This window comes from Lithobates pipiens, unplaced genomic scaffold (genome assembly GCF_037356315.1).
Source record: "Lithobates pipiens isolate NorthernLeopardFrog02 unplaced genomic scaffold, aLitPip1_a1.2 Scaffold_16, whole genome shotgun sequence".
Lineage (NCBI taxonomy): Eukaryota > Metazoa > Chordata > Amphibia > Anura > Ranidae > Lithobates > Lithobates pipiens.
In genome coordinates, this window is record NW_027507748.1 from 292139912 (window position 1) to 292152415 (window position 12504).

Here is a 12504-nt window from a genome sequence, read left to right on the forward strand (position 1 = left end):
CAGAGGGAGCTCCCCCTCCTCCCTCTCTCCTCCCCTCCTCCCTCTCTCCTCCCCTCCTCCCTCTCTCCTCCCCTCCTCCCTCTCTCCTCCCCTCCTCCCTCTCTCCTCCCTCTCTCCTCCCTCTCTCCTCCCTCCTCCCTCTCTCCTCCCTCCTCTCTCCTCCCTCTCTCCTCCCTCTCTCCTTCCTCTCTCCCCCTTCTCTCTCCTCCCCCCTTCTCTCTCCTCCCCCCTGGAGCAAACCTGGCAGTATGCTGCAGCTTATGGAACATGACTGCCAGATTGCTGTCCTTGAGCATCCCCTCTCTCTGCGCTCACGCTACTGCCTTCCTCTAGCTGAGTATCATCATCAGAGCCTACAAAACACTGGGCATCTTGGAGCATGTACCCAACACTGTGCTCAGAGTTCAGGGGACTCCTCAGGAGGACGTGGTGGGTCTAGGGAAGGAGTCGCTGATGATGACATTGAGACGAGGGAAGACGATGCGTTGGCAGCTGCTTTGCTAGTACCCTGAGCCTGGGTGAGAGAGGACGAGGGGGATGAAGAGGACTTGGTCATCCACTCTACCAAGTTTTCAGCATGATGCGGCTCAACACGTCCAGCTGCCGAAAAGGACAAGCGTGTCCCATGGCCACGTGCTGATGATGACGATGCACCGCGTCCACGACCAGCACTGTTGTCTCTAGACAAAGAGCCTGCTTGCCCTCTTTTATCGGCTCGTGCCTGTCTGTCTCTCCTTGTTGGCCTTCCAGACATGGTAATGGCCTGAAGGAAGATGGGGAAAACCATCAATTGGGTAGTGTATATTGTGCTGGAGGCACACAACACCCACTAACTCCTGCAGATCAATTAGAGAAGAGCTATATAGGTGGATATAATGGTGTATAGTGCGGTCAGGGCACGCAGACAACACGCGCATATAGCTAGCTTTATAGGTGGATATAATGGTGTATGTGTGTGTTGTCTGCGTGCCCTGACTTCACTATACACCATTATATCCACCTATATAGCTAGCTATATTGCTCTTCTGTAATAGAGCTCGCAGTCAGTTGTAGGAGATTGTGCAAGCTCTATTACAGAAGAGCAATATAGCTAGACTATTAGACCTGTTAAAATGGTTGACTACTCAGTCGATCATCTGCAACAGGATCACAAATGTGACTTGGGCCTAATGATTAAACCTGCCTATAATGCAAGATTTTTAATCTTATGTGCAATTACACTAACATTAAACTGTACATTTTTAATCATGTTTAAAAAAAAAAAAAAGTTTTGATATTTTGGTATGTGTTGTTGCTCAATAGCATTCTCTGCCACTGTTCTAAGATGTTTTTTCTGCAACCCATCCTGGGAAGGAGTAATTGTTTATCCAAACAGACTGCAGTGTGCATGAGTATCATGGCCCTGGAAACCACTGAAAAAGGATGAGCCTCCAAAGGTTGCTCTGAAGAGTGTAGTGATAGTTTTTGAATAGCGCCAGAAACTCTGAAGTTAATTTGACAAGAGATACAACCAGTAAAATCTTCAACAGATATGGAGAAGGCATGGCATTTAAAGCTTTTTTGCTTCTTCTAAGGAAATACAATTTCTCTTTTAAACCCATCAAATATCCAGAAATTGTCATGAGATCTAGGATGTTCTTTTAATTTTTATTTTCTTTACACTGTAGGTATTTTGGATGTAATGGCGGGAGGACAGCTCGTACTTGCTGGTGATCCTAAACAGCTTGGACCAGTATTAAGGTCCCCAATTGCAATTGAACATGGATTGGGTTAGTCAATTTTGAAAATAAAGATATATATACAATTATAAAATGGAGTAGTGTGTAATAATATTATTTTGCGCGTCAGCATGGTTGTTCCTTTAAATGTTCTGTTTACCTTTGCTACTGTTAGATTACTGCTTTTGATTTATTATGTTCTCATTGCAGGTATGTCTTTGCTTGAAAGACTAATGATCCATAATCCTTTATATGGAAAAGCTACTGGGGCTTATAACCCTGAGTTTGTTACCAAGCTTCTATTGAACTACAGGTTTGTCAGTGTTTTGTATAATAAATATGCTTTTCTGTTAGCAGGACTGATTTTGTGAGCCTGCAATCTCACTTTTACCAGCAACAATGTTTCATGAATGCTTGTAATGATTTTATTGCTAAAGTTATTTAGTGTAGCCATAAGTATAAAACATAACGATTAAAAAATTTCACAATCATCTAACAAAATACTAGACTGCAATGTGTAGGTAAATGTTACTTTTTTTTTTTTTTTTTGGGGAGATCATAGCCGTCTAAAGATCTATTTTGTATTAATACTGCAAAAAGATCCATTATTTAAGGCCTGTAAAACGCTTGCGAGATGACATACAGTTTTTTAAATTGGTGTTGCAGAAATTCCTACTGGCTATACTGAAATGAAGTAATGCGTTTTACTTTCCGAACAAATTAAATTTTTAAGATATGCAGCATGCTGTAAATGCAAACCCTTTTCTCTAAGGGCCCATTCATGCTATGCCAGCTCATTGAGGTGCATTGAAGTGTTTAAGGCAATAATACAAGTCTATGCCAGCCCCTCTATTGGAGGCTGGCATAGCACACTGTGTGTTTTTAAAAACGAGCGCTGTAAATACTGAATTTCAGCTGTATATAAGCCAGTCAGATTACTTGCTGCCGCTTTGCCGCTCCGATGGATGCCTTCTGCGCGAGGTGCCGACATCTCCCTCCGACATCTCCCTCCGACATCTCCCTCCGACATCTCCCTCCGACATCTCCCTCCGACCTCTCCCTCCGACCTCTCCCTCCGACCTCTCCCTCCGACCTCTCCCTCCGACCTCTCCCGGGAAGATCATGTGGCTGCTTGTTTCCTCCACAGAAGCCATCCATCGAAGCTGTAAAGTCACAAGTCGAGTCACGTCACCAGCCTGAAGACAGCTGAAATAAAGTATTTACAGTGCTCGTTTTTAAAAACCTACACCATGTGCTATGCCAGCCTCTAATAAAGAGCCAGATTAAGAACATCATGGGCCTGGTGCTGAGGATTATGGTGGGGCTTTTTAGGACTAGGCTAGTTTTTGAGATTTTGGTGTTTACAAGTTTAAAACGTTTTTTTGTTTTTGTTTTTTGCTAGAAAATTACTTAGAATCCCCAAACATCATCTAATATTTCTCTTCTAACACCCTAGAGAATTAAATGGCGGTCATTGCAATACTTTTTTTCACACCGCATTTGCGCAGCGGTCCAGCAAGCGCACTTTTTTGGGGAAAAAAAAATCACTTTTTTGAATAAAAAAAATAAGACAACAGTTAAGTTAGCCCAATTTTTTTTTATATTGTAAAAGGTAATGTTACGTCAAGTAAATTGGTACCCAACATGTCACGCTTCAAAATTGTGCACGCCCGTGGAATGGCATCAAACTTTTACCCTTTAATCTCCATAGGCGACGATGAAACAAATTCTACAGGTTGCATGTTTTCAGTTAGAGGACATCTAGGGGTAAAATTATTGCTCTCACTCTACCAATCGCGGCGATACCTCACATGTGTGCTTTTACCACCGTTTTCATATGCGTCATCTACTCGCATGCATTCGCTTGTGCGCGCAAGCTCGTCTAGACAGGGCACTTTAAAAAAAAAAAAAAATATGTTTTCTTATTTTACTTTTATTTACTGTGGGGGTGTTTTATTAAAAAAACAAAAAAAAATACCAAAAAAACATTTGGGTCACTTTTATTCATATTACAAGGAGTGTAAACATCCCTTGTAATAGAAAAAATATGAGATCTCATATTTGGACTTAAATGCAGTAAAAAAAAAAATTGTCATTTGAAAAAATTGCCCTTTTACCCTGAGCTCACAGCTCAGGGTAAAAAAATAAAGGGAGATCATTCTAGAGCTGATAACATTGAAGATGTTGAATATCATTTTAAGGATCCCCACTGGCAGAACACAAGAACACTGTTGGATTGATTCCCCCATCCACAGGTGAGAAGGTGTTTTGGGACAGGCTAGGGTGAGGGGTCTGTCAGCAGCGGGGTGGGAGTTGGTCATGGAGGGATATCAATCAGCGGGTGAGGGAGTAACTTGGAGTGAGATCTTTTGGAGTAGGGTCTGTTATCTGCAGGTTGGGAAATGGTCACCTATGATATAAACTGAAGGGAGATGGCCAACATGGGGAGTTACCTGGTTGGTGGGTTGTGTGAAATGGATGATGTGCTTTTCAGCGAGTGGTATAGCAGCTGTTCATGAGGTGCTACTGACACCTCCTTTCTTTCTTTTCCTTTTTTTTTTTTTTTTTTTTTTGGACTATGCTGCTACTGCGACCGAGTTTGACAGGCGGTGCTGCCTGTCAAGCTCTGCAGGCTCCAAGCTGTCCATTGAGCTCAGTGCCGCTGACAAGTGAGGAGAGAGACTGTGAGCTCATCCTCTGTCTGCTGCAAACAGTGTGCCAGCTTGTATTTTTAACCACTTGGCATCCGCGCTATAGCCAAATGAAGGCTACCGCACGGACCTGAAATTCCAGGAGGCCAGCATATGACAGCCTCCCCTTGGCGTGCTCCCCGCACTGTGATCACCGAGACTCGGGTGATCACAGATCCGAGTAAGGGACTGGTACCGGCCCCTTACCACATGGTCAGCTGCCAACCAATGATAGCTGATCACGTATGTAAACAAAAGCTCGGTAATTTTATTTTTATTTTATTTTTATTTTTTTTACCGGCTTATGTACAAGGTAATGTAGAATTTAAGATTTTATTTACAATAATAGTAGCCGGAGATGACAGGCAGCAAGGAGGGGGGTGGGGGGGGGGGCAGAAGAGAGCAGGACAGCCTATCGTGGAGGGAGGCACTTTGACCTTTGGCGTCGCTGCCCTGATTATCGTTGTCTGTTTAGAGAGGGGATACAGGAAGTGGCAGGTTCAGGGGTGTGTGTTTGTTTTTTTTTTTGTTTTTTAACAGTTTAAATGGCACAAGCCCTGTGCTGTGTAATCTGCTTTAAGGGACCAGAAGCTATATTTTTTGCATACATTATGGGACACAGGCTAATATTCATTACCTACTGGGTTATACACCATCTCTAAGTGAGTGGACACTGGCAGACAGTCTTAGACAGGAAGTGATCCCCTATATAACCCCTCCCATACAGGGTTATTTTTTATTTTTTAACTAGTGTCTGCAAGAAGGATGGGTATGTTTGTTTTGAGCTCTCTGAGCTCCAGGTCTCTAGTCTCACAAACGGTTTTTAAATTAATCGAGGGACTGACGGATTGGATCCATTTGACACGCTCTATATGCTTAGATAAATGGTATCCGAGACTCGCAAAGAAGACACAATACCCTGCAAGGTTTTGCCTGTAATGCGACCTCTGGGCACTGGACCCTGCAAAGTGGGATCCTGGACACCACAGCACTAAGGCATTCCTGAAGGGTGCTGTACAGCTTCAAGGGAGTGGACCCTAAGCACCAGTTCTTGAAGGTTTGCAAAGTGTACCTTTTTTTTTTTTTCTTGTTTGGTTGTTTTTTTTTACCTGTATGATGGTGCACAACAGTGTGCCATTTCGCCTCTTAGCTTGCCATGGTTTATGTGCATTCGCAAGAGCACTGCTGTGCTCAGCAGTTTGGTGGCCATGGCGCATGCAGCTTCGCCGTAGGCATTATGCTCACACGAAGCCACGCATGCGCCGTAGCCTTATCTGGGTGCACGAATATTCGCCCCATATGCAAATAAAGCCACGCCTATTTTCCAGGACTGAGCATGTGCGCAGAGCGGCTGGGGCCCAGTCATCTTATATAAGCTGTGTATGTCAAGCATGCAGTGCTTCCAGAAGGCAGCTGTGGGACAAAGAACAGGCTCTTAACCAGGCCTTTGCAGTGGTTCATTTCTGCTTACCCTGGCCACGTGAGTCACCAGGTGTTGCTTGGCAGGCTAAGGTGCTTGGCAGGATTGTTGCATAGGGGCTTGGTGAGCCCTATTAAAGGGTCTCCCTTCTAAGGTGTGTGAATACTACACCCAGGTACTCCCTTTTTGTGGCTTGTAAATGTCCTCAAAAAAGAGGAGCAGGACTAACACTACAGGGAAGGGCACACCTATGTCATCAGTAGTTGTATCCCCTGAAAGACCAGAGGCTTCCGGGCAATCTAAGTTGCTGTGACTATCTGGTATTGTGCCTACAGTCAATGCTGCTGCTTCACCCTCTGTCACCAAGGATGAACTGTCCTTGGCCCTAGCTGAGTTAGAGCACAGGATTGCTGGCATAATTGCCTCCATCCTGCAGGGTGGCAATAAGCGTGACAGATCCCCCTCCCCGAGCCTCCTAGTTTGGAGCAGGAATGGTTTGAGGATGGGGAAGAGCTAAAAGCTCAGGTTTCTGTGGCGGATCTGGCGGATAAGTCTGCTTCTGAGCAATCTGGACAAGAAGATATCCAGTTGGTGTCTTCCTCTATCACACAGGCTTTCGATCCACACTTTTACTGAGAAGGTTCGCTCTGCCTTTACGTTGCCTCTTGCAAAGATTACTGAGCCCCCTGGTCCACTTTGGGGTCCCTGAGGCCTCTTCAGGCCACACAGGCTTTCCCCTTACACCCACTGTTGGAACAGGTGGTGTATGCTGATTGGGAACACCCTGACAGGTTTTTTGTTCCTCCTAATGAGGTTTTCCCTTTTTATATCCCATGGATGAAAGGTTCATTAAGAAGTGGAGCATGCCAGCCATAGATGCAGCAGTCTTTCTTAAACAAGAAATTAACTTGTCTGGTGAATAATGCACAGGTCTTGAAAGGCCCTGTTGACGACAAGAAATTTGAGTCATTATTATAGGCTTCCTTTTCTTTGGCCAGTTCAGCTATTCAGCCAGCTGTTGCAGCAATTGGTATCTGCCAGTCCGTAAAGGATCAGGTCAGATGGCCTGACAGGCCTAACCAGAAGGATGATCTTTCTGAAAATAAGATGGGTATTCCTCAAGCACTGTGTTTTGCTGTTGCTGCCTTTAAAGGATTCAGTACAGTAGGTTTCTCATTAAAGATAAAAATTTTATTTGCAAATTAAGGTACAATTAACAACATGGTTTTACAATCGACACAACTAAATCATTACAGATCGTAACAAAGCCGAAAACGTGCCAGCAATGTCTTTTGAACAGCAACAGAAGTGTCATGAATTGAGAACCAACTTCCCCCACTATGGGCCCATTTAGCCCCTGGAGGTTAAATCATTGTCTAACACCTTGAATCTGAATATTCCCATTTGTTCCCAGTAAATGAGAAGGAAACAAAGTTGAGAAGAGTAACAGTCTATAGGAGAAGCAGGATAAAAGAGATAGGCAAAGAAAGAAAAGGAAAATAGAGTGCCTATACCATACAGTCCAAAAATGTAGCACAAGAACTGTAAATGTAGTACTGAGATGTAGGGGATCACAACCCCCAGGTCACAGTGAAAAAGCTGAAGTATCCCATCCGAGATACACATCCAGGTCTGATCACCAACCTCTGGACTCAAACTCCCCCCTGACTCATCATATCCCTATAGGTCTGAGAGTACCTAAAAACGAACCACGGAGACCAGGTCTTATGATAGCGATCCACTCGTTCATTTGATTGGGCCGCCGTGTCTTCCATCTCACAGATGAAGGCGACTTTAACCATTCCTTCAGGGTGGGGATTGTTTTAGATTTCCAGAAAAATGGAATAAGGGAATTGGCTGCATTTAGCATGTGTCTTGAGAGTGAGTTCTTGTACTTTTCTGAAGGAAGTGTTTGATATATGTAGCAAACAACACGCAGCGTCTATCCTAAGTCTGGTCTCCGTGATCTGAATGATCAAATCCCTTACCCCCGACCAGAATGGTTTCAGTTGATCACACTGCCACCAAATGTGGAGCAAAGTACCCTCCTCTTTATCACACCTCCAACATCTGTCGAATGATTGTGGATACCATTTATGGATCTTCTCTGGAGTGGCGTACCAATGAGTCAGTAATTTGTAGGACGTTTCCTGCATTCTTGTGCTCAAAGAACATTTATGGGAGAGAATGCAAGCCCTGTCCCACTGGTCATCTGAGATCGGTGTTCCCAATTCCTGAGTCCACCGCTCCCTGAGTCTGAGGTCCTCCCTTGGACCCAAAGATTGTAGCCAGGCATAAGCGCAGTGGTCTTCGGGGTGGGTTCTCCCTTTAAGCACACTGACTCGAGTTCCGTTGGGTCTCTCGCAAAGTATGTCCTACGGGTAGCGTAGTTAAAATAGCTTCGTAATTGAAAGTATGTCCACATAGGCATATGTGGCAATTCACAGTCTAGTTTAAGGTCTGAAAAATCTTTCACCAATTTGTTGAGGAAGCAGTCAGCCGCCAGGAGCAGCCCTCTCGGATTGATCGGTTTGAGGAAGGGGTTCCCCATTCCTGGGGGAAAGTCTGGGTTGTTTCGTATAGGGGTGAGGGGGCTCAAGGGAGTGGAAAACTCGGTTTGTTTGGCTAGAACGTGAAATATGCAGAGGGTAGTGCCAATGGTAGGGTGCAAAAGCATGGATGTGGGGTATCTAGCTCGTGGAATCGAGGGCGAGAATCTGAGGGGGATTGTGCTTGTCTCTTCCTCCAGGAGGACCCAATCTTTAAGTTGAGAGTGACAATGCCAGTCAATGAGACGTGCAACATGTGTAGTATTTGTAGTCAGGAACGCCCAAGCCTCCCCTGTCCTTGGGTCTGGTCAGTAGGGCCTTCTTCAGTCGAGGTGGCTTGTGTGCCCAAATACATTTCATCTGGAGGGAATGTAGGGATTTAAAAAAGCTCATAGGGATCCTAATAGGTAAAGTGCAAAACAGATAGAGCACTCTAGGCAGTATGACCATTTTACAGATGACGGCCCTGCCAAACCACGAAAAGTACCCCGAGCCCCACTTCTGAAGATCCTGTACTATGCTTTTAAGGAGGGGGGGGGGGGGGGGAGTTCTGCACAAACGTCAATGAGAGTCTTGGAGTCAGCCAGATTCCCAAATATTTAACAGCCGTCGCAACCCATTTAAAGGGACTATTGGCTTGGGCCGTGGTCAATTGAGCATTGGGAAGTGAAATATTCATGGCCTCAGATTTAGAATAGTTTATTTTGAAGTTGGATATATAACCAAAATTAGCAAATTCACTCAGAAGAGAGGGAATGGAGATATGAGGATCTGTCAAAAAGAACAATAGATCATCGACGTAGGCCGCTACTTTGAAGACCTTCAACATTGAGTTGGAAACCCCTGATCGATGGATCTGCGAGGATTTCTTATGAATGGTTCGAGGGCGATGATAAAAAATAGGGGCGACAGAGGGCACCTCTGTCTAGTGCCATTTTTAATAAACACTACGTCTGAAAGTGTCCCATTCACCTTAAGCCTGGCCGAAGGATTCTGGTACAATGTCGAAATCCAGGCCATCATGCTAGGACCCAAACCGGTGCATTTGCATGTCTCCAACATATAATCCCAAGCTACTCGATCAAAGGCCTTCTCCACGTCAGTCGACAGGAGAAAGCCCTCGATCTTTCGCTGGTGTGCTAAATGGATCAAGTTCAGGGACTTTGTCACGTTATCTCTGGCCTCCCTACAGGGCATGAATCCGGCCTGGACGGGTCCTATCAAATCATGAAGTAAGGGTCTTAACCTGTTGGCCAGAACTTTTGCTATAAGTTTGACGTCAACATTCAGGAGGGAGATGGGCCTATAGCTGGAGCAACAGAGCGGATCATTCCCGTCTTTAGGTAGTACAGTAATAAAAGCTGACAAAAAGTCATTAGAAGTCAATCCCTGATTTGTTAATGAGTTCATAGCGTCTTTGAAAGGGGTAAGCAGAATGTCCATGAATGTCTTATAGTAGATGGCGCTAAGCGCGTCAGGCCCTGGGCTCTTGCCCGTTTTCAACTCCCTAATAGCCGTCTTGATTTCCGCATCATCGAAGGGCCTATCCAACTGGATACAGTCCCCCTCGTCTAGCTTGGGAAGATCAGCAGCGTCTAGGTAAGCCTGTATCGCCTGAGCTCGTTCACCCTGCATGTCGGGCGGTTTGTGCATAGTCGGGAGGTTATAGAGGGCCGTGTAGTAATTTTGGAAATGTTGGGCAATTTTCTCAGTATCACTGTCAATTCTACCACCCTTACCAGTGATGCCCCTGATGTAATTGTGGGTTGTCCGGGTTCTTAGGGCTCTCGCTAAGATCTTGCCAGTTTTATCCCCGTGCTCATAATATAATTTCTTCTTAAAAAATAAGAACCTCCTGGTGGTGTTATCCAAGATCTGTTTTAGGGTTTTCCTGGCTTCGAGTAACGCCCCCGCTGAGTCAACAGTAAGGGAGCACTTGTGGAGCGATTCTAAAGTTCGAATTTTTGTGGTCAGATCCATAATCGCTTTGTCTCTCTCCCTTTTTTTACGGGCGCCCATATGGATCAGCTCGCCCCTGATATGACATTTGTGGGTTTCCCAGATCACGAGGGGGCTCATCCCGGGTGTATTATTCAGCTTAAAAAATTCAGTCAGGGAGGAAACTAGGTCAGGGAGTAACGTTTGGTCTGTCAATAGGGATGAATTTAATCTCAACATATTTTGTTTGGTAGGGGTGCTCGTCAGGTCCAGTGAGATGGAGATTGGGGCATGGTCAGAAATAGTTTGCAGTCCAATGTGGGCATTGCTGAACAGTGGTAGGTCCCTCTGCGTGATGAAGATATAATCTATTCTTGAGTGGCGGTTGTGGGGGATAGAAAAAAAGGAATAGTCCCTTCCCTCTGGGTTCAGGTAGCGCCAGGTATCTACTAGATTCATAAATTGTAAGAGCTTCTTAATGCTTAAGGACTTTATAGGTGATAGTAGTCTTACCATTGGAGGTGTCAGCGAAAGGGATGAGAGAAATGAGAAAGAAATAAATAAGGAGTTGTAGGTTACACCCCCTTTAGACGATCGGACCGTCCCGGGGGGTTGATTTTAGTGTGCGTGAACGGGTCCTAAATGAACCCGTCTGGAACACTATTGTGGGGTCCGGGGAGGCCCTCCCTGAAGACAGCAGCCCTCACCGCGTGAAGCACACCAGGTTATCCAACCAGGTGCCCACACCGTGATAAAGAGTAATACACAGTACCGGACTATCACTATGACAATAGTGGGTACTCCACTTATTCAAATAAGAGCCGTTGTGCGCGGCCCAGTTTAAGCATATGAGAAATACTAAATGGTCTGCTGGACGATTAAAGCAATCCAAAGATTAACGATTTGCAATGAGCAGACTTAACAAATTACAAACATAACCTCTGGTCATGTTTAACCTTTAAGAACATTTGGCATGTGATCCCGCCGGGATCTGATCAGCAGGGGATCAACCCCTTATAAGCAGCCCTCTCCACCATGAAATGACCTAGGGGTACTCCTATCCCACGACCATCTTAGAGTCTACACCTCTCCCCGATCCAGACCATACAATCAAAACCACATATGGTCAGGCCTCGGGGAGTCAGTGATTCCCCAGCAAAATATTTAGTCCCACCAGTGACAACTGCCAAAGCACTCGGATGGAAGCTCCGATGAATCATGATCCATTCCCCAAAAACCGTCTTCGTGCACTTTGCTCCCACATAACTCCATGGCGCGGGTATGTAAACAATCATGCGGGAGCACCCCGCTCAGAACGGTAATGGATCTGCGTAGACGTGGTAGGTGGACATTGATCAGACGGAAAAAGGATGCCATAGACAAAGCAAAACCTCACAAAAAAAAAAGAAAAAGGGGGATCCCAGGGAAAATTAAGAAAAAAAAAAAATTTTGCAGGCAGGCATGGGTATACCATGTTCTCTAGGCTTCCATCAGGTTCCTGGAAGAGTGTGGATGGCTTCGGGTGTTCCCCTTGGCGGTGTTTCATTGCATCCCTGTCTCTGCCTCTTGGTGAGATGTTTCTCCGGAGAAGCCAACGGAGAAAAAGGTGGGCTTCTATCCTTAGGTGGCAATGAAAACTCCTGATACCAATCGGGTAAGGCAATCTGCTCAATCTGGAGGGCCGCACAGAACTCCGGAAGATCCACAGGCGTGCGTAGGATGTGTTGTTTGCCACTGTGGGTGACCAGCAGGGCGAAAGGGAAACACCATGAATAACGGAGGTCTTTTTCTCTCAATTTGTCCAGGAGAGGGCGCAGGGCCCTTCGGTTTTTCAAGGTAATTTGGGATAGATCCTGAAAAAGTTTAATGTTCTCCCCATTAAATATAATTTGTTCATTCCCCCGTGCCCTGGACATGATTTCCTCTTTGAGGGCAAAGCTTTGCAAGCAGCAAATTATATCTGGCGGGGGGGGGGGGAGGTAGTAATGTGTCAGGACCTCTTGCTCTGAGCACCCTATGTGCCCTGACAAAGTCTATAGTGGTGTCCTCTGGCCGTTCAAGAAGGGTATTAAAGTCCCTCTGCAGAACTGAGGTGATCTGGTCTGCCATAACTGATTCCGGTATGCCGCGTACCCTGATATTATTGCGCCTCCCCCTATTGTCCAGATCTTCTAAATGTCTATTCATTT

The 12504-nt window shown here is 45.4% G+C and overlaps 1 protein-coding gene across 2 annotated transcripts in view; it reads left to right on the plus strand.

Annotated features, from left to right (window-relative positions):
* Positions 1-12504, plus strand: part of LOC143982645 (putative helicase MOV-10) — a 153556-nt gene that overhangs the window by 111522 nt on the left and 29530 nt on the right. For both annotated transcript variants that reach the window (XM_077481543.1, XM_077481544.1), the window contains exons 14-15: positions 1668-1769; positions 1929-2031. In XM_077481543.1, the coding sequence (XP_077337669.1) occupies positions 1668-1769; positions 1929-2031 (205 nt within the window). The remainder of the gene's footprint in view (positions 1-1667; positions 1770-1928; positions 2032-12504) is intronic.